The following is a 20,036-nucleotide window of genomic DNA, read 5'->3' on the forward strand; positions in this document are numbered from 1 at the left end:
GCTCTGCTCACGCTGCAGAAAGCTGATTGCGAGAAGGGCTGAGAGGATGAGGCTCCCAGGCATGCGGAGCCCCCGCCAGCCTTGTGCTTGCTGAGCTGGAAACCTGCTGTTATCTCGGGGGTGGTTTGATGGAGAGTGTTCCTCTCCTGAGCTGCTGCCTCGTGCCAGCAGCTCACAGGTTCCTGCCACTGAGCTCGCAGGTACCGAAGCTTTCAGGCATTATATGCTACAATGATTTGGTTCAATCAGCTCGCAGCTGATCCATAACCCCTTGTGACCAGCTCTGAGTTGTCTGCACGGGCTCTGTTCCAGTGTGATGGAAGAGACAGGGCTTTGGATGCTTTTCCAGAGTCAAGAAGTAGCTTTTATTTGCAGTTTATAGTGGGATGGAAGAAATGTGGATTTGGACTGAAATGTCCCAGGCAGCTTGGCCATGGAGAGGCAGCTGTTCCTGCTGGGGGCTGTCCTGTGTGCCCCAGGTGAGGCAGCTCCCCAGCCCTATTCTTTAGGCTTCACCACTGTGCTATCCAGCTCCTTCTGCAGGGTGTCCATGAAGCAAATGATCTTTTCGATACAGGCGCGGTTTCTGTCGCTCTCCCTTTGGAAAGCCTGGACAGATTGAAACCGAGCAGTGAATCTGCAGGCAGGTCAAGGTCCAGCAAAGACCTGGGAGTGCCTCTCCTCACAGTGCCCCATCCCCCTGAGTGTGAGGGTCTCTTACCTTCTCTCTCACTGACTTCTGCCACTGGTAGGTGTTGGAGAGCATGTCGCTCTCGCGCTTATCAATCTTGCGCAGGCGGATGCTGTGGGACATGCTGGTGATGTTCACAATGGTGATTTTGTCCTCAAAGAGCTGGGAGGTGACGTGACAGGATGAGAGGAGGGGAGAGCACACAATGAATGAGCAGCACAGCAGTGCTCAAAGGGAGAAACCCCCTCTGTCTCAACCGGGCAATTCCTTTTTCATTGGGATAAACCCAGGGCTGTACCCTGGAAATTGGGCATTATCCCTAACCCAGGTGGGGAAACAGAGGCAGCAGCCTTGGCCCCACATGCTGGAATGGGGAGATCAGTGCTGCCATGCAGCTGGTGTGGAAGAAAGGCTGAATATACTCCAGCATGCCTGGAAATGGAAAATCACGCTTGGAAGGGATTCCTGCACTGCTGGCACTGGCTGTAAATCTTCATTTTTGGAGAGTCCCTGCTTCTAATGGAAGCAGTGACTTCCCTCATGGCTCTAAATAGAGGGTGGCTTCGCTAGCCCATAATGAGGCTCCTCCTGCAGCCAAGTGCAGCTGTTGGGTAAATGAATTCCCTTCTCCATGGGAATGGATGGCAGTGAAGCAAAATGGGTGCAGGGCAGTGGTGCAGAACCACCACCATCTGCACAGGCCATAAAGCAGCAGCTCCCTGGGGGCTCAGGGGTCTGGTTTGTGTCTGTCAGCTCGTGATTACCTGCAGTGACAGGGGGCTGGGATAATCTGGACAGAGCAAAACCACGGCTAATGCAAATTTAAGTAATTTAGCCACTAAATGAAGGAATTATGGAGGCAAAAAGGGCAGCAGTGTTGCTGAGTGGAGCACTGCAATGGTGTTGGTGCTTTTGGAAAGGCTCCTGGGATCTTTGTTTGCACAGCAAGACTGAGGGCTCAGTGGAAGGCTCCATTTAAAGTGTTGTGTCCTGCCTCCAGATCAGCTCATGGGCTCAGGAGCTCCAGGAAGGGATTTTGAAATCACTGAGGCAAACAGAGCCCTGGTGTAAGAGATTCAGAGCAGTGTTGGGATTCTGCTGAGGGAGCAGGGAGAGTCTGAACAAAACCAGCTGTGAGGGAGTGCAGCAAAGATGCTGCCTGAGTGCCTGGAAATCAGCCACAGCAGTGAGCTGTGCTGGAGGCAGGAGAGAGATTTCCTCAGCACCTCTCCTGGGCTGCTGCCACCAGCTCTGGCAGTGCCCAAGGAAACCTGCAGTGCACTTATCCCTGTCCTACCCAGTGGAGATGCTCAGAGGCACCACAGTTCAGCCAAGCAGCTGGACCCTCTAGGAAGGAGGTTGTGCTGTGGTTCAGGTGTGGCTCTGGCAGCACTGAGTCTCCTGGAAATCCTGGCCCTTCAGAGAAGAGGCTACAGCCTCATTTTCTTGCCTACTCTCTCACAGAGATGAATTGTTTTGGTGCCCTCACCGTTCGAAGATCCTCTGGAAAATCCTCCTCAAGCTCAAAGAGGGCGATTTTCTTCAGGATGGCCTGGATAATCTCCATCACCTTCTCAAAGTGTTGATTTTCCAGGTCCCGGCACTGGTTAAACGTACAGAATGTGGTTAAGGCAAAAGCTGAGCACCCCACTCATCTGTGGGGATTAAATCACCTCCTGTAACTGGGACTGAGTGCCTGCACAAGGGGATCCTGCAGAAATGAGCCTGGCTGCTCCCAGAGGCTGCTGTGGGGTCAGGATATCAGGATACACACTCTCAGTTCTGAATCACACACTCAGTCTCATCTTTACTGCCCAATATGACAGAGGACTGAGAGAGGACCTGGGATTGCCAGGGAAATTGGAAGAGGCCTCCAGGTGACAGCTGAGCTCTGACTGCACTGCAGTTATTTGCACCAGGCCATCAGATTTCTAGATTTAAAGCAGCATGACCTGACACTCAAGCTTTTCAGTATTCTCATATAACTTTTTTTCAGCACTCATCAAAAATACAAAAATGAACACCATTTAAAGAGTATTCAACCAGAATTGTAGATATTTCATTTACTATGGCAGGAATGTACCTAGACAACAATCTAACCAGATTGTTTTGTCTTCTCTGCATGGAGAGGAAAGGAAGATTCCCAACAGGGTGAAACTGCCTAAATCCTACAGAATTTCAGCACAGTAGAATTTAGATCTTTCTGTGCTCTCCAGAGTCTCCACATAAAGAAGATAGGCACTTTAAATGACCATTCCTCAAGGCTAGGAAAAGATATTTTCTATTGATTAAAATAAAAAATAAAGTTTTTATACTGGAGGCTCATTTTTGGATTTAGAGGTGAGGTGTAGGTGCATGACTGGGAGGTCCAGGCCAACCTACTGTGAAAAGGATATATGCCTTGGATGTTTTCAGTGAATGTTGATGCTATGACATCAAGCCTTCTTTTAAAATCCTGTAACAGTTCCTTAACAAAGGGGAAAAAGAGGAAATAACACAATGAAAACTTGCACAAACAGGGAGTCAGGGAGTCTAGGAGGAATCTACAGCTTACTGTAATTTGGACTCACTGCTGTTATTAGCACAGTCAGAAACTGAACTGCCTCGAGCATTTTGTGTGTCTGGAGTAAGCCAGAGGATCCTTTGTCACCTAAGCAGTGCCTGGAGAGGGTTCATTCCCATCCCCTGCCTTGCTGCAGCCTCCTTGTCCTTGGCTGCATGGAGAGCCTCTTGTCAGAAGCACAACCCCTGCCTGGGCTTTACTGCAGCTCTTGGTTTAGTCCTCAGAAATTAAAATTGCAGCTGCCTGTTCCCCCTCTCAGAAACGGCTGATGGAGAATCTGTGAAGTGCTGCACTTAAATGTCTTGGTAGCTGAATCCTGCAAATCCAGCAGGGCACACAGGGAGGAAATGTTTCTGCTCATCCCATCAGATATGTAAGGGCCAACTCAGCAAACACTAAAAAGGCAAAATCCTGATGCAGTGAGGATCCATTTTGAGCTGCTGCTTTCTGCCATCCATGCTCACAAAACTAAACTGCTGCACACAGGCCACAGCTCCTGCCTGCTCATTTTTAAACAGATTATTTTGGGTTTTTTCCTCCGATGAAGATGCTCATCAGCAGCCCTGCCCTAGTTCTTGAGGAAAAGTCTGGGGAGGAAGAGGCAGCTATTATGCAAGCAAATGCAGCAAGCTGAGCAGGAATGTGTGTAATCTTATAGCAAAGATCAGCTTCAAAGAATGACACCTCTAGAATTCCAAATGCATACCCCATGCTATGCAGCAGCTTGTGCAGACCTAGAAAGTGATTGCACAACCTCCCTGCCTGTGAAGTGTGGGAAATCAGCCTGGAGAGATGTGATGGACATGCTGTGCTCTGCTCTGTACAGAACAGAGATCTGCTGGAAGGCAGCAATGTCCAGGGCCTAATCTCACTCCCATCAACTTTGAACAGAGAAAGGAAAAGATGGGGGTGAAACATTTTCCTGAGTGGAAATCCTGTGCCCCCCTCTTTGTGAGTAAACTGCTACACAGGGCTGCAGTGACAGAGAGGTGACCCCACAAGGTTCTGGCTTTGAGTGCCACAGGTGTGAGCTTGGATCTCACCTCCAGGTCGTTGGATACCAGAGTTTCCAAGAGCATCAGTGCATGCCACAGCTGCTGGATCTCCTCCTTGCCCTGGGCTCGTTTAGAGTCAGCGATTTCACCACTCCCGTCCTGATAGAGCTCATCCAGCCTCTAAACACAGAGATACATGAATTACAGTTTGTGTTCAGCACTCCATTGCAATTTAATTAACTTGTTACATGTGTGAGAAAAGTTCCTCCTGCTGATTAGCTGAAATGAAATGTGATGATTCAGGGAAGTCTCCAGATTTACATAGTGGGTAGTCAACAGTTCTGAGCTCTGCTACTGCAGGGGCATTGGGAAAACTCTTCCTCATGCTCCACTCAGCACAAGACTTTGCTCCTTCTATGCTTCCCTTCATTTCCAGCAAAAAAGAACAATATTTAATTATTGACATTGCAGGCTGTGAAGAAGAAATTAACAATTGTTTTGGAGAAAGAAAGGCAGGTGTAAATCCTGATTCACTTCCTGCCAAGGAGAATCTTGACTGACTTCCAGTATGGTCAGGATTTAGTATTCTGAATATGGAATACCTATCATTGCCTGCCTTCCTCTTACAGCAAGGATTTATTGCCCTTCAGAATTATGTATTGATGTCACTTTTGTATCAGGCAAGATTTATGTTTGCTGGGATCAAAAAAAAAAAAAAGGAAAAAAATAAAATCCTCTTGCGCTGAATGTGTTATTTTCAAGTCTGTTTAAAATCAGTTAACAATCAACTAAAAAAGGAGGGAAATGTATATGTTTTATTATGTCTAATCCACTTCTCCTGAGAGGGAATGGAATGGGGTGAAATAAAGAATTCTGTTAAAAACCCCTGCCAAGGCTTGTGTCTGGAAATGGGGTGGATTAGCCAAAACTTTGCAGTTTAAAAGGGAGAAGGGGAGAGCAAGGTGTCTTCTTTTCGAATGTAAACAAGTTAGGAGGCTCAAAAGGCTCCAGAGCCACTCAAGCTGCACCTCTGGGAGCAATAACTTCAAAGTTCAAGGCCTTTAATCCTCCATAACCAACTTGAGAGAGCACAGTGATTTTACAGGTTGCCCAAGTTCACATGAAAGGATTACAGACAGACAAACAGCCCTAAGAACAGCTCACAGACTGCAGTCTGCTGGGGCCTCTGTGCCTTTTGAACTCCTCCAGCAATTTTAAATGGTGGGGAAATGATGTTAAAACACTGTGTTTAGTTTTGATACCAATTCCTCTAATATTTATATGAAAACTGGCAAGCTGAACCCTGTGTCCTGTTTATAGAGAATCCCAGAATCCCAGAGTGGTTTGGGTTGAGGAAGACTTTCAAGATCATCCAGGGTAGGGGCACCTTCCACTGTTCCAGGTGGCTCCAAGCCCTGTCCAGCCTGGCCTTGGACACTTCCAGGGATGGAGCAGCCACAGCTTCTCTGGGAATCTGTGCCAGGGCCTTTCCACCCACACAGAGAAAGATTTCTTCCTTATATTTAATCTAATTTCTTCCTGATATCCCATCTAACCCACTCCTCCTTTAGCTTAGGCCATTCTCCCTTGTTACCCCTTGCAGCCCAATCCACCGCTGAGCCTGTGGGTCAGACAGAGGTGAAGGGGTAAAATCTGCCCTCAGCTGTGTATCTTTGGGTTTTGTTGTGGTTTTGCAGGGTTTGTTTTGCTGGTTTAGGGTTTTTTCATCGAAGATACAGTGAGAATTCAAGCACAACTTCACTGAATATTCAAACCAAACTTCTGGTTGGAGCGAGATGCTCTTTAAGGTCCCTTCCAACCCAACCCATCCTGCATTCTGTGACTCTGGTGGTGCTGCCAGCCCCTGAAGCTGCTGGCTGCAGATTTCCAGCATGAATCAGCAGGGTTCAAGGCCCTGGGAGCAGAGTGACTCAGCAGCTGCCAGCCTGTGACAGGCACTGCAATAAAAGTGACCTGGTTTCCAGCGGGAGCCAGCGCTTGTGACTCTGCTGGTGTCACTTGTCAGGGCCTTGCTCTCTCAGCTGACAGTGCCACCAGGCTTTAGCCCTCCCTTATTTGCTTCTTTTTTTCCTGTGGAAACAAAATCATGATCAATCTATTATACATGGTTAGAAAGGGATCCAGCTAGAAGCTACGCCCTGAGCAGCCACAATGGGTGGCTGTGGTGGAGCAGAATGAAAAGAGAGTTTCTGCTTTAAAGGACTAGAAATGCATTAAAATAACTTTCTCTAATTTTTTTTTTTGGTTATAGTTCTTTGAGCTGTTGTTGAGAAAATGAAGTGAAGCAGAAAATTACTTGAAAATGAACTGAATACCCTGCAATTTCCTTCCTTTTCTTCCTGGTTTTTCAATGAAGGAAGAGTTATTGGAGCTTCAAAAAGAAGGGGAGTAGCAGTAAATATCTATCTATCTAATTATCTTAAAAATCAACTTTATAAAAATATTTAAACTAAAAGGAAGGTTGAGCATTTCCATTTTCTTAAATATTGGTGACTTTAATGGTACAGGCTGTAGAGAAATCATGTATCAAACAAACAAAAGTATAACATTACCGTTTCGTTCCGAGTCTCAAAGTCTGAGATTATTCTCTTGCTTTCTTCCTGGTTGACTGCCAGAATTTCATGGAGTCTTTTGTAGAATTTAGAGACTTCAGCTTCTCGTTTTTCATACTCTTCCAGCCCATAGTTATACAGGCTCTCACAAACTGAGACAAACTCCTCCTTGTATGTGACAGCAGAGTCAAGGTCTTTTGCTTGTTCAGTGGAGCAACACGTTGTGTTCCTTCTGCCTCTGCAAATCTGAGCAACAAGAGCTACGAGCTACTTCTATGTAAACTCTGTGGTTCTTGCTGGGAGCTGCCAAATATTCAGTTTGGGGCAGGGCTGGGTCACCCATTCACGTTTTATGCATGGGGTTTTGCTGCCTTAAGGGTATGGAGAAAGCTATGGCAACTTGAGGGGGGAAAAAGGCCTTGAGGAAGAGAAAAAAATACATTCACTTGTCTGACTCTTCTGACACAGCAGCAGAAGGAAGCCTACAACCCTATCTGTCTTCCCAAGTGTGAATACAGTGCCTGTGTAGTTAATAAATACAGCTCTGGAGCCCACAGCCAGAGCACAGAATAAACTACTGACTTGGTAGCATCACAAAAATAACGTCAATTTTTCTTCTGCTATTATCTTGGCAATGGAATTGTTTCTGGAGTCTATTGTAGTTAAGCTGTGATGCATTTTTCCCCAACAGTGTAATGCAATTTTAAGGAAGGTCAAGTTACTGGCCTTGACAATGCTCTATTAATCTGAATGAGAAAGGAAAAAAAGGAAAAAAAAAAGTGTCTGCTTTCTGCTCCCCCGTGTAGGAGCAATGATCAGAAAAATGTGCTGGCCTGGAAAGTTCCCTTTGCCAGTTCTGGCAGGTTGTGAGATATGTGACTTGTATCACTCTGATGAGTCTGTTCCTATCTCCTACCACTTCAATTTCAACATGATTTTAGCAACTGTGCTCTTACAATCTAACAGACAGAGATTTATCTTCCAGCTCATTTTAAACTTTAAGTGGATTCCAGACTTAAAGAAAGTACAAAGTCTTGATTCTTGAAGGGTCAGGAAAGGAGGCTACAGAAATCATGTTTGATTCAAGGGAAGGAAAATGAATATGGTAATTACAATGGTGAGAATTTAAAAAGCTGGGATCTCATGACCTGTTGGGGATAGAAATGAGTGGTTTTACAAATGGGATGTCTCAAGCTGGGATGGCCAGCTTGTCAGTAATATAAACCATTTGTTTGGAGCCCTCATATTTCACAAGATATCATGCCTTAAAGCTGTCAGTGGTCTTACAGCCTCGCCGTGTAACTCTTGGTACTGTTCCAAAATTGAACACAGACTGTCTCAGATCTTAGATCAATGCAGCTTTCAGCTCTGGACAAAAGCAGCAGATGAAGAGTCCCTGTGGATGCACTTCCTTCTGAACTCAAGGCATTACCTGTTAGCTGTGGGTATTCCAAACCCAGCAAGGATATGCCTGCAGCAGCTCCTCCACTCCAGGGAGGGAAACCAGTTTGGTGGCTTCTCCTTCCTCTTCATGCAGACTGTCAAACAGGAATGGCCCATTCAGGTACTCAACAAAGGCTGCCTTTGAAGAGAAACAGAGCAAAATAAGTAAAATATAGATGCCAGCCTGCTGGCAGCGCTGGGGATGTGTCTGTCCTGTAAGAGCCTCAGCAGCAGCAGCAGAACTGGGTGCAGACACGGTTATATGAACACAGCAGAAACACCAACAAGCCACAAAAGCACCTTGGAGTGAAACCCATCCCAGGGGCTTTGCTGTTACAGCTAAGGGTAGAAAACACTGTTTAATCTTGCATCAGATCACGGAGTCATAAAATGGTTTGGGTTGGAAGGGACATTAAAGATCATCCAGTCACAGCCCCTGCCATGGACAGGGACACCTTCCACTCTCCCAGGCTGCTCCAAACCCCATCCAAGCTGGCCTGGAACTCTTCAGGGATGGGGCAGCCACAGCTTCTCTGGGCAACCTGTGCCCCTTGCCTGTGTAAGACATCACCACATACAAACACTGACTGCAAGGCTATTTAGCCTTTCAGATAAGGACTTGGTGAACTATGGGGAAGTACAAAGGGAAGAGTTGCAGCATCCTCCCTGGCCCTAAAAACTAAGGTAAGCCACTCTGATCTTCTAGAGTCTGGAATACAGAGCCAGGCTACAATTGAAAGCACCATTCCACCTGGTCTTGCTTTCAGCCTGGTCACAGGACTACAGTGATGTCCAAATTTCCTGGAGAATTTAACCATAAAACTAATGAAAAGCTTGACTTAGTGGGAAGGAGAAAAAAAAAAGTCACTTCACCATGAAAATGTTAACATTTCCCTCAGACCTGTAATTTCCTAATCTCATGTGAGGCTGATAAGCTCCCTGGGTATGATTTACTATTCAGCTTTGCAGGGTTCTCTATCTGTAGTTTCATTGTTCAGCCCAAAGAATTATGTTCCCCCACATCATGTGTACTCCACAGCAGCTCCTGTTTCTACCCAAAAGATAAGAGTCAGAGATCACAGAGATTAATCTGAGCCTTGGTTTTAGCAGAGTCAAATTTAACCTCTCATTAAATCTTCAAGCAGGGAAAAGACAAGGCAATATGTGTTTGTGCTTCTTTCTCCTGGGACAGGACACAACCAGCCAAAGAAAACTCACCTGCTGTTGCTCCAGCTCTTTCTGCTTTGCATCTTCCACCTCCTGCAGAGCCAGGACCTGAGCCTCCTCTTCCTCCAATGGCTTAGTGAGATGTTGATACTTTAAAGCGGCAGCTTTTGCCTGAGAAATATAAATAAAATATTTGTATTGGATTAGCCTGCATTGCTCAGTGAGTCAGGGTGTAAGCAACTGATCTTTCTAGAACGTGCACCAGAGTGGCATCTGCCTCTCCATTCCCTCATGGGCTTTTTATTAAACTACTTATGAAGTTTCTAATCTAATCCTCATCCCATTTTTTGCTGGCACATTTATCTGTTTCTGCATTCAATGCATCTGAGATAATTCAGTCCCAGGAAGCTTTTCTCTCTCCATTTTCTCATCTTTAGAGTTTTTTGGGGTTTTTTTCCTCTTTTAGCAGGAAGTTCTATTTTGACTTCTAGAATCTGAGCTCCAATTTGATCAGTCAGCGAGGTTAATTCATTTTCTAGGGAGGAGCAGATTCTTTGGAGGAGTGGATGGCAAGGTAGTACCAGGGGCAAGAACCTCATTAGCTTGAAACTGAAGCTTGACAAATTTAAGTGTGCAATTCTCAGACATCCCTGATGAGCAGGGACTGCACTCCACGACCTGGAAAACCCTTCCAGTCCTGTGGTAAGAGCAATGCACATTCCAAGCACAGCTCCTGCTCTGTGCCAAGCAAATTTACAATTAATCATGTTCTTTGGTTACTAAAAAAAAAACCCCAAACAAACCCTGAACAAAAAAATCCCATCTTTGTTCCTTTGAGCCCTGGGATGATAAAGCAGCTCCACAGGTGAGGATGAAGTGTCTTATTCTCAGAAATCAAAGGTGGGAAGTGCATCCAGGCACCTGCTTGCCTGGATTGTCAGGTTGCTGCTGAAACAAATCACTGTGTGAGCAGCAGGAGCACCAAGGCTCCTTCCCCCTGGATCCAGCTCTCCAGACTGATTTCCTCTGAGATTCTCTGAGAAAGACTTGCACTCACACTGCAGCCTCTCTGTGGCAACACGAACCAGGCCCCTCTCCCACACACAGCTGCTGATTTTCACAGAATCTGTGAAGACATCATGCTTCTGACACCTCTACCTCTCTGTCAGATTTGACAGAATTTGGCCTACAGGTTCACAGCTGTTATGTGGAAGCAGAACAAACACTGTGTGTTTCTGTGAGCCTGATTTCTGCAGGGAACCTGCCCCCAGTGCTGGAATATTGCTGGCACACCAACAAAGCAGAGGCTCTGTAAGATGCTGCTGCCTGATTTCCCAGGCAGGGAATGCAGAAATCTCACCGTGGACTTTCTCACCAGCTTGAAGTCCAAGTACACCAGGCTGGGAAGGTGAGCAACAACAAAGAGCCTGTAGTGCTCCTCACTGCAGAAAGGGTTCCCACTGAGGTTCAGTGTCTGTAAGCTTTTTAACCTCCTGAGGTAGATAACCTGTGCCAAAGGGAAAGAGCTCTGTGTTTCCCAGGGCTGGGGAAGCACAGCCTTGGAATTTATTGTTTTTATTACAGTTGAGCTGCAATATGCATTCTGCTCTGCTGCCAAATTCACATGACAGTCAATTATGAGTTTCTAATGGTTTTGGGAAAGGAAATACTTAAATTCATATTGGTAATATCTAGACAATGGGTGGAGAGAGAAGGCAGATGGGGTGCACAAATCACAGATCTTAAATTGGTAAGATGCCCTCAAAAGAACCCCAAATAAATCCTAGCCTCCCCCCATTTCTCATATGTAGCCACTTATTCCTTTTCTAGCTTTCATGGGAGCCAATAGGAATTTTGCCATGGCTGAGAGCAGTCACAGACCTGGGCCCCCATGAGTCAATAATCTAAATGAAAAATGGCTGCAGTAAGCACTTAACACCAGAGGACCAAACCCATAGCTCAGACTGCTTAGAAATCCTAAAGAGAATTTTATCACCTAAGGAGGGGCTTGGACACAATGGCAAAAGGCAGTTTTAGAATATCTGATCCTTCAGCAGGGAATATTTGCAAAGCCAGGGAACACTCACATTTTCCAGCACAGTCAGGTTATTGCTCCCTATGGAGAAAATCTGCAGCTCTTGTAGTGTGTCCATGTGCTCAATTGTAGATATTCTGTTACTGTAGAGACTGAGGTCCTGCAGTTTGACAAGAGTATCCAGGCCCTCAATTACTTCAATATTGTTGAAGGACAGGTCTGGGGAAGAATTTATAAATCAAACATTATATTATTTGTTGCAGAGCACCCTGATTCTGCTCTTTAGTTCTGGGTGTAGGAGTTTATGTACAGATTTTTCTCAGGGGTGGTCCAGGCCCCACAGGAAAAGCTCAGCATTAAATCGTCCTTTATTCCCATCTCCTCCTTGCAATTGTCTGTGCAGCTTTTAAATGAGAGGAAAAGCTGAAATTAGTCCATGCAGAGTCCACATACACAGCCTGAAAGGGACTTCTGCCTCATGGGGAAACACAAAACAAGAGGTAGAGAGATGCCCTTAGAGGTGAATTTCTGTGATAAATCTGGCACTCTCTTGTTTCTTGCCACAGTTGTGGTCACTCCCAGAGCACCAAGACAAGGCAGCTCCATGTCAGTGGAGTTGTGCAAGGCTCACTTCAGCTGTTTCACTTATTGAAATGTCCTCCTCCCCTGCCAGAACATCTCTCCTAACACCCACACTCACCATGACTAAGGGCAGGATTTGCCTGAGGATTAGTACTGAGCGAGCCAAGAGCCCAAAAACAGTTTATGAGGTCTCTTGGGTGGCTGAGACACTTGTACAGCAGCAGCTGAGCCACTGCAGCCTTTGGGCAAACAAAATATGAGAGTGTGCCTCAAAACACTGTGCTCACACTGATCACTTGTGATTCACAAGTGCCTCAGTCATCTCTGGAGCAGAACTGTGCAGACAACGGGGTGGAAGAGCCCATTAGACATTTCACAATGTGATTATGAGCTCCAGCTCTGCATGCTGAGGATATATTTAGAATTCCAGCCAGCAATGTGGCTGCAGTTCCAGGGAATGCTCTCAGCTGTGCATCTGTGTAGCTGCAAGCAGTCACACCAGGCCACAAGGATGGGCACTCCTTGGGACAGCATTGACACCCAGCCCTTAAGGGTTGTAGGATTTGGAATGCCTGCAGCAGCTTTGAAAACAGAATTCAGGCTTCTATATCACAGAGGAGTTTCCATAAATATTCCTGAAAGTCACCCCTAAACACAATAGAAACCTTGGAAACAACATTGAAACCTCAGCTTCCTGTTCCTGCCACACCGAATGTATTGAACCCAGTTTTTAAACATTTGAAGGATTGTTTTGCAGCTCTGATACTCAGGCATTTTGACATTTGACAGTCAAATGAGGAGACACACAGACAGCTGACAGCCTTCCCAGGGAAAGCTCCTATCAGTGCTGTTGAGAAGGTGACATGCTGCTTTATCTCAGATTGCTTTGCACCTGCACAGGCATCCACCCTCCCCTGCCTGTATCTCACCAAGCCAAACAAGGTGAACCAGACTCTCCAGACCTTCTATCTTCTCAATCACGTTGTTGTCCAGCTGCAGCTTAGTCAGATTCTCTAATGGCCACAGATTAGCAATCTGCAGGATGTCTAAAGCCACAGGAAAAAAAGAAAAAAAAAAGAAAAGTGTGACAGTGTTCACAGGGGTCTTTGGATGAGGGAAGAGACGAGGATTTGACTCCATATTTCAGAAGGCTTGATTTATTATTTTATGATATATATATTACATTATACTGTACTAAAGAATAGAAGGAAAGGCTTCATCTCAGAAGGCTAAACTAAGAATACAATAGAAAAGAATGATAACAAAGGCAGCTGGCTCAGACAGAGAGAGAGAGCCAGCTCTGCTGTGACTGGTCACTAAATCCAAACATCCACACGAGACCAATCACAGATCCACCTGTTGCATTCCACAGCAGCAGATAACCATTGTTTACATTTTGTTCCTGAGGCCTCTCAGCTTTTCAGGAGGAAAAAAAACTTAAGAAAGGATTTTTCATAAAAGATGTCTGTGACAGAAAAGAAAATTGCTTTCCAGCTTTGTTTAGCAGCCACACTGCCTTGCACGAGGAAAACACGTCCAGTCTTGCCTGCAGGAGGATTTGCAGTGTGTGATGAGTGCCCTGGAGAGCTCAGAGGTGCCCTGGCTGGATGGGATTGCAATGGAACAGCCCAGTTAACCCCAGTGTCCTGCTCAGCACACACTGCTCATCAATGGGGCCAACGAGGCGTGCAGGGGATGCTGAGTGTGGTCCTGCTCTCCAGAGCCCTCCTGAACCCACTGCCAGCACGCCCTGACCTTCATCCTCCTCTCCAGCTGCAAGCAGAGGTTTGGGATGAGCCTCAGCTTTTCCCTGCATCTGCAATCCAGCCGTGCCCAGCTCCTGCTGCTGGAAATGATTCTCCTGCTCCTGGGATCCTCAGCACAGCAGAGCAGTTGGATTCTTCTCTTTCTGTGAAGGCTGCAGTTCAGAGCTAAGCAATACCCCTGCATTTAGTTTCCTCCAAAAACAGAATCATAAGGGCAGGCTGTTGGCCACCACAGCAAAGGATCAGGACCAAGGTGACAGGAAATACAGAATATTCTCACTCCCATTCCTCTTTCCCCTGCAATGCCTTCCCAGAAGGTTTCATCTGCTGTCCTTATTTAGTGAGAGCACCATAAACCAAGGAATTGCATGCACAAAATATTCACACAATTCTGGATTTGCAAACAAATCCATGCGGGATCAGGTCAAGGGAACCTTTTCTAAGAAAATCAACTCATACACACATTTTACTGGAGCACACAAAGAATAATCAACTGAAATTGATTTCATCTGCTGTCCTGCTGTCCTAATTTAGTGAGGGCACCATAAACCAAGGGACTGCATGCACAAAATATTCACACACTTCTGGATTTTGGATTTGCAAACAAATCTGTGCAGGATCAGTATTTTCTAAGAAAATCAACTCATACACACATTATTTTACTGGAGCACACAAAGAATAATCAACTGAACTTACCCCCCTCCCTCAAATATTTAGCCAAATATTCTTCCTTTCCATTTTTTTGAGTGCAAGTTTACGACAGGTTTGACAGTAAGAGGCAAGCCATGGTAAACGGTGTGGATGAGCAGAGAATGCCATCAGGTTGGACTGTAAGCACTAAAATCTCCCAAACAGCTCCCACACAACCACCCGCCACGGCAGAGCCTGCCCAGGGCTGGGTTTGGCCACGAACTGAGGGGCCCAACAGGGCTGTGGCCTGTAGGTGTCACCACAATATAAATGTTAAATGAGAGCAGCAGTGACAGTGAGAGTGGGAAGTGAAGCAGCTCTGAAGTCACCTATCAGCAAAAACTCCTCTGATGAAGCTGCTTTGTACAGGTATGAGCAAAAGTCCAAGTCCAGATGTTAATTTTCACATAATAAATCCCAGCTAATAATGGTTGCTTAATTGCCAGTTACCCACTTCTATGAAAAGAACAGGAAAAATATGTAAATATTCTGATACTCACTTTTAAAACTAATTTGTATCTCTGTCACAACGTTAAAGTTAATACTTTCCTTTCTGGCAATATCTCCAAGGTCCTCTGGACACTTCTCCTCAATGGCTTTCTGAAGGATTTCATCATCAATAACGTTTGGCTCAATATTATTGAAAAACTGAGTCATTGTGAGACAGAATCAGCCTTAAAGGATAGAAAAGAAAATAAATTAAATCTCTGCCTGGCAATGATTATAAAAATGAAAATAAATTAAATCACTTTCCAGTAGTCATAGAATCACAGAATCCCAGAATAGTTTGGGTGGGAAGGAACCTTAAAGCTCATCTCATTCCACCCCTGCCATGGACAGGGACAATTTCCACTGTCCCAGGGTGCTCCAAGCTCCATCCAGCCTGGCCTTGGACACTTCCAGGGATGGGGAATCCACAACTTCCCTTGTCAAGGCTTGACAACCCTTTCAGTGAAGAAAATTTTCATGGAAATTTAAATATCCCTAATCTTGCCCTGGAGGCAATGAGACTATTTGTCTTTTTCATACTGTGCAGGGTTAATGAATTGCTGTGAAGGACTCGAATCTCCAAACTTTTGCTTGTGTAAGATGTTTATAATTACAGAGTAAGTCCTGATTTGTTTGTGCATAGGACAGCGATGATAAATGCCAGAGTTGGGAGAGTTCTATTCTCATTCTGGCGTTTCATTAACCAACCAAACCTCTCTGTGGCTGTGTGCAGCACACACCGAAGAGCAGCAGGATCTGGGTTTATCCATCCTTGGCCTTCCTCTCTCTCTTTCTTGTACAATCACAGAATTATTTGGGTTGGGAGGGACCTTAAAGCTCATTTTGTTCCACCCCTGCCATGGACACCTTCCACTGTCCCAGGTTGCTCCAAGCCCCATCCAACCTGGCCCTGGACACTCCAGGGATGTCACTTGGCAAGGGTTTCTTCGGTCAGTGCCGGTTCCAGCCGCCCCTGCCAGGTGAATGGGAAGGAGCCGCCGCCTCCCGCACCCAGGACCCACCGAGGCCCCGATCCCGGCCCCACAGGCCTCTCACCGCAGGTTCCCGGGGGTCTGGGTCGGCTCCCGCTCCCGCTCCCGCTCCCGTTCCCGTCCCCGTTCCCGTTCCCGTTCCCGTTCCCGTTCCCGTTCCCGGTTCCGGTTCCGGTTCCCGGTTCCCGTTCCCATTCCCGTTCCCGGTTCCCTTTCCCGGTTCCCACCCGCGCCTCAGCGCCCGTCGCTAAGAAAGCCCAGGTGCGTTGCTAAGGGAGGCACGTGACGGGCTCAGCCGCCAATGGGCGTGGAGGGGGTGGGGAGGCCAGTACCAATCAGAGCGCGAGAAATCCGTGTCAGCCAATCAGCGCCGGGACCGTGCCCTCGGGGCGGAGAGGGCTCGGATGATTGACATTCACTTTGCCCAATAATGTTGCAGATAGTTTCGGGCTTTGCCCAATAGGGAATGGCAGTCTCATTGTCCCCGCTGTCCATCAAAGGGAGGGCGGGAAAAGAGGCGGGACTACCCCGGGGCGGGCCCCCTCTCTTGACAGTGATGGACACGCTCTTTAACCAATGGTTTTGCCGCGCGTCCTGCAGCTGTCCAATTGAACGCAGGGAGGCGGGACTTAGCTGCCAGAGCGCGCTGTGGTTGGTGTGTGCCGCTGTCCGTCAGGGCGAGGTGCGGGAGGGTTGGGCGCTGGGCCGCGGTTTGTTGTCATCCCAAGATGGAGTTTCTGCTGGGGAACCCGTTCAGCACCCCGGTGGGGCAGAGCCTCGGTACGGCGGCCTGGGGAGCGCGGAGGGGCCCGGGGGAGCCCGGGGACACCGCGGGGGCTGCGGCCGGCGGGCGGGGCTGGAGGCAGCGGGGGGCTCTGGGGGTCGCTGAGGGGCTGGGGCGGCCCTGGGGGTCTGTGAGGGGCTGTGGGAGCGGTGGGGGCAGAGTCTGTGAGAGCCCATGGGGGAGATCCGGGCTCGGTGAGGGGCTCTGGGGCTTAGGGGAGGTGTTGGGGGGTTGTGGGGATCAGTGCGGGCTGATGGTGGGGCTGGGGGTGGTGGGGGAGCTCTGGGGGCTCTGGAGGTGTGGGAGGGTCTCTGGGGAACAGGGATTCCAGGGGTGCCAGGGGCTTGGAGGGGCTGGAAGGCGTCTGGGCAGGGCTGGAGGCCTCAGTGCAGAGCTCTGGGGTTAATGGGGGGCGTGGAGAGATCAGAGGGCAGAGAAACTCTAGGGACCAGGCTGCTGTCCATGAGAGCAGAGCGACTCCACGTCCAGATGGATGCAGGAAAGCTGTTGCATCCCTCATCTCCTTTTCCTGAAGCTGATGGACCACCCAGTCATTGAGCCACTCTTTCCCGAAGTACTGAACCCTCCCTGTGCCTCTGAGTGGGCAGGGGGGTGATGTGGTCTGGAGACACAAATGAGTGCTCATTTTCCAGCCTGGAGGCTGAGTTGTGGTTCTGGTAATGGTTATTCTGAGCCAGCTTTCACTGCCTGGCCAGCCAAGGCCTCCCTGGGCTGCTGTGGCTGCTCCCTCCCTCCCACAGATGTGTTGTTTCCTGGCTACCCATGTTTTGGTCTGGGTTGCCATGGCTGGGGCGAAGAAGAGGAAGGAGAAAGCTTGAGCATCACTCGTGCAGATTTGGTAACTCTGAGTTCTCACCTCAGCTGGGTGGGCTCTCAGTGCCTCCTGCTTTCCTCTGTTGGGCCCTGAAGAAATTTAAGATGTGTGACATTGCAGTGGGAAGGAGCAGGCTGGCTCAGGTTCCTGCAGTGCAGGAGGGCAGGCAGTCCCAAAGCCAAGGTGATGCTCAGCTGAGCATGGCTCCTGCCAGGGAGGGCTGGGAGAATTGGGATTGTTCAGCCTGGAAAGAGAAGCCTTGGGGTGACCTCATTGTGGCCTTCCCAGATCTGAAGGGAACCTGCAGGAAAGATGGAGAAAAGGTCTGGAGTGACAGGACAAGGGAGAATGGCTCAAACTGACAAGAGAGTGGGGTTAGATGGAATATTGGGAAGAAATCCTTCCCTGTGAGGGTGGGGAGGCCCTGGCACAGTTTCCCAGAGCAGATGTGGCTACCCCATGCCTGGGACTGTCCCAGGCCAGGTTGGACAGGGCTTGGAGCAGCCTGGGAGAGGGGAAGGTGTCCCTGCCCATGGCAGGGTGGAATGAGATGATCTTTACTGTCCCTTCCCACCCAAACCATTCTGTGCTTCTGTGCATAGTCTAACCTAGAGCTGTTCTCCATTGATTCATGGAATGATGGAAGTCTTTGAAAACCACAGTGGAGAAAACTTTGCAGAGTATCGTCTGATGGCCTCAAACCTCTTTTCTGGTCCTTTCCTCATGCCCACGTGCAGGGCCAGCCCTGGCTGAGGTGAGGGGGCCTTGCCTGGGTGAGTCTCACGCTGTGCTGGGCTCTCTTTTCAGCCTATATGGAGCATATGTAGAACTTGCTGTTTATCCTCTGCCATCTGGGCTGTTTGCTTCTTCTGCTGAGGGAGAGGAGTGCTGGGGATCAGAGGAGAATAAGGAGAACAGAGAAAGAGAAAGGTGATTTTAGAGGCTTTGTTGTGTTTGGAGCACCCAGGACAGCTGGGCCAGGCCTCAGCCTGGGGAGGGAAGGCACCAATTTCTCCTCTTCATTGGCAGCTTCTCTTAGCATCAGTTTGAAGGAACTGAAGAATTGTTGGGGGGCAGGGAGGGAGGGTAAAACCTGCTTTTTTAGCCTTCTGCCTGTTGAAGCCCAGAGCTGGAGGTTTTCACAGCTCTCACATCCCCTCGCTCGCTGCCAGCTCGGAGGCTTTGAACACTGAGCTGCTTCCATCAGATAAGGTGAGGTGTGCAGCTTCCCTTAATGCAAAATTCAGCTGCACTTTCAGAATGTTTTCCTTTACTCCCAGGGGGAAGAGATAGCTGCAGGTTTTATTTTGGAAGACAAATTTTTCTGCTTCTGCTGTCGCTGCCAGTTATCCCTTTCTGAGACAGCAGTAAAACAAAAGCATGCCTTGTTCTCAGACACTGCTATTTGCCCAGTGCTTCCACAGTTTGTTTTTCCAATGAGCTTGTGGAATATAATTTTCACTTATGCTTCTCTTCATTCTTTGAAAGAAATGGAATAATTTTGTATTTCTGTTGAAACATATTGTGTTGTACACAGTTGTGATGTTTCCAAGCAAGGCCTAACACTCACCATAAGGGAGGAGTGCAGAAAATCCTGTAGGTCCATCAGCACACCAAGAATGTGTGTTCTCTGCCAGGAAGTAGCAGAGGTTCAGGAGAAGATTTAATTAGGGCTCTATAATATCTGCAGATAAATGCCAGGTCTGAAAGAACAAAGATGTCAGAAAAGGTTTGGAGAGAGCTGAGAGAGGTAATACAAGGGATTTTCTCTTTTCTCCTCTTTATCTGGATAATGTCTGAAGCTAGGCAGGCTTTTTATGTGAACTCTTTTGCTTAATGTGGGAAAGTAATGCTGGGATGAGCTCAGAGGATTTGTAATGGAGATGGATAGAGTCTCCTGCATCTGAAGTGCCAGTTGAAATGGCAGCCAGGTTCCTCATGGCTGAAACCTACCTGATTTTTGGACTGATTTTATGGAACCCTCTATTCAATTCCCAGTGGTGACATAGCAAAAACAATATAAGCCATGGCTGCTAATTACAAACCTCACCTGATTTTGCTATAATGCTTTGATTGACTTGTGGACACTCAGCTGTCCTTGTGTCTGCAGCAAAGTCTTCTCCTGAGAAGAGTGGTTGGGTTTTGGTGGGGCTGTGTGGAAGGCAGGCAGCTGTACCTGAGAGATTTCTGAACTCAAAAAAAACCCATTTTCATTCCATATTTCTTTTTATCTGGAGGTTGCTGTGAAGGGAGCTTATGGCATCATTTGACATATACACCAAAAATCTCACCCAGGATTTTGCAGCAGAATCCAGCACTTCCCAAAGGTTTTGTGAGGTGTTTTTCAGAAGGTTTTTGTGAAGGCTGGTGAGAGTCTAGAGGCTGGAGTTGGGTGCCATGGGTTTCATAGGCTGCCAAGTACATCGAGGTT

At 47.6% G+C, this 20,036-nt stretch overlaps 2 protein-coding genes across 4 annotated transcripts in view; one reads left to right on the forward strand and one right to left on the reverse strand.

Moving 5' to 3' along the window:
• Positions 1-341: 341 nt before the first annotated feature.
• On the reverse strand, positions 342-15,162 carry DRC3 (dynein regulatory complex subunit 3). Its single transcript, XM_059484608.1, has 11 exons — positions 15,006-15,162; positions 12,979-13,095; positions 11,520-11,686; positions 10,793-10,939; positions 9,484-9,603; positions 8,292-8,404; positions 6,823-6,997; positions 4,298-4,429; positions 2,181-2,294; positions 722-853; positions 342-609 (listed from the first exon to the last, which is right to left on the reverse strand). Exons 1-11 carry the CDS (start codon positions 15,160-15,162, stop codon positions 499-501), a joined length of 1,485 nt encoding a protein of 494 aa, XP_059340591.1. The 3' UTR covers positions 342-498.
• Positions 15,163-16,725: 1,563 nt separating this feature from the next.
• Positions 16,726-20,036, forward strand: part of TOM1L2 (target of myb1 like 2 membrane trafficking protein) — a 56,214-nt gene continuing 52,903 nt past the window's right edge. For all 3 annotated transcript variants that reach the window (XM_059484182.1, XM_059484183.1, XM_059484185.1), the window contains exon 1: positions 16,726-16,766. The gene's annotated coding sequence lies outside the window, so the exon portion shown is untranslated. The remainder of the gene's footprint in view (positions 16,767-20,036) is intronic.

Source organism: Ammospiza nelsoni, chromosome 17 (genome assembly GCF_027579445.1).
Source record: "Ammospiza nelsoni isolate bAmmNel1 chromosome 17, bAmmNel1.pri, whole genome shotgun sequence".
In the NCBI taxonomy this organism is placed as follows: Eukaryota; Metazoa; Chordata; class Aves; order Passeriformes; family Passerellidae; genus Ammospiza; species Ammospiza nelsoni.

Excerpts from the sequence above, each read along its gene's own strand:
- DRC3 (XM_059484608.1), bottom strand. The coding sequence starts at position 15,162 with ATGACTCAGTTTTTCAATAATATTGAGCCAAACGTTATTGATGATGAA. Across the intron at positions 9,604-10,792 it reads AGCTGGTGAGAAAGTCCACG|GCAAAAGCTGCCGCTTTAAA; the intron begins GTGAGATTTCTG and ends TATATTTCTCAG. Across the intron at positions 854-2,180 it reads TTCCAGAGGATCTTCGAACG|CTCTTTGAGGACAAAATCAC; the intron begins GTGAGGGCACCA and ends GTCACCTCCCAG.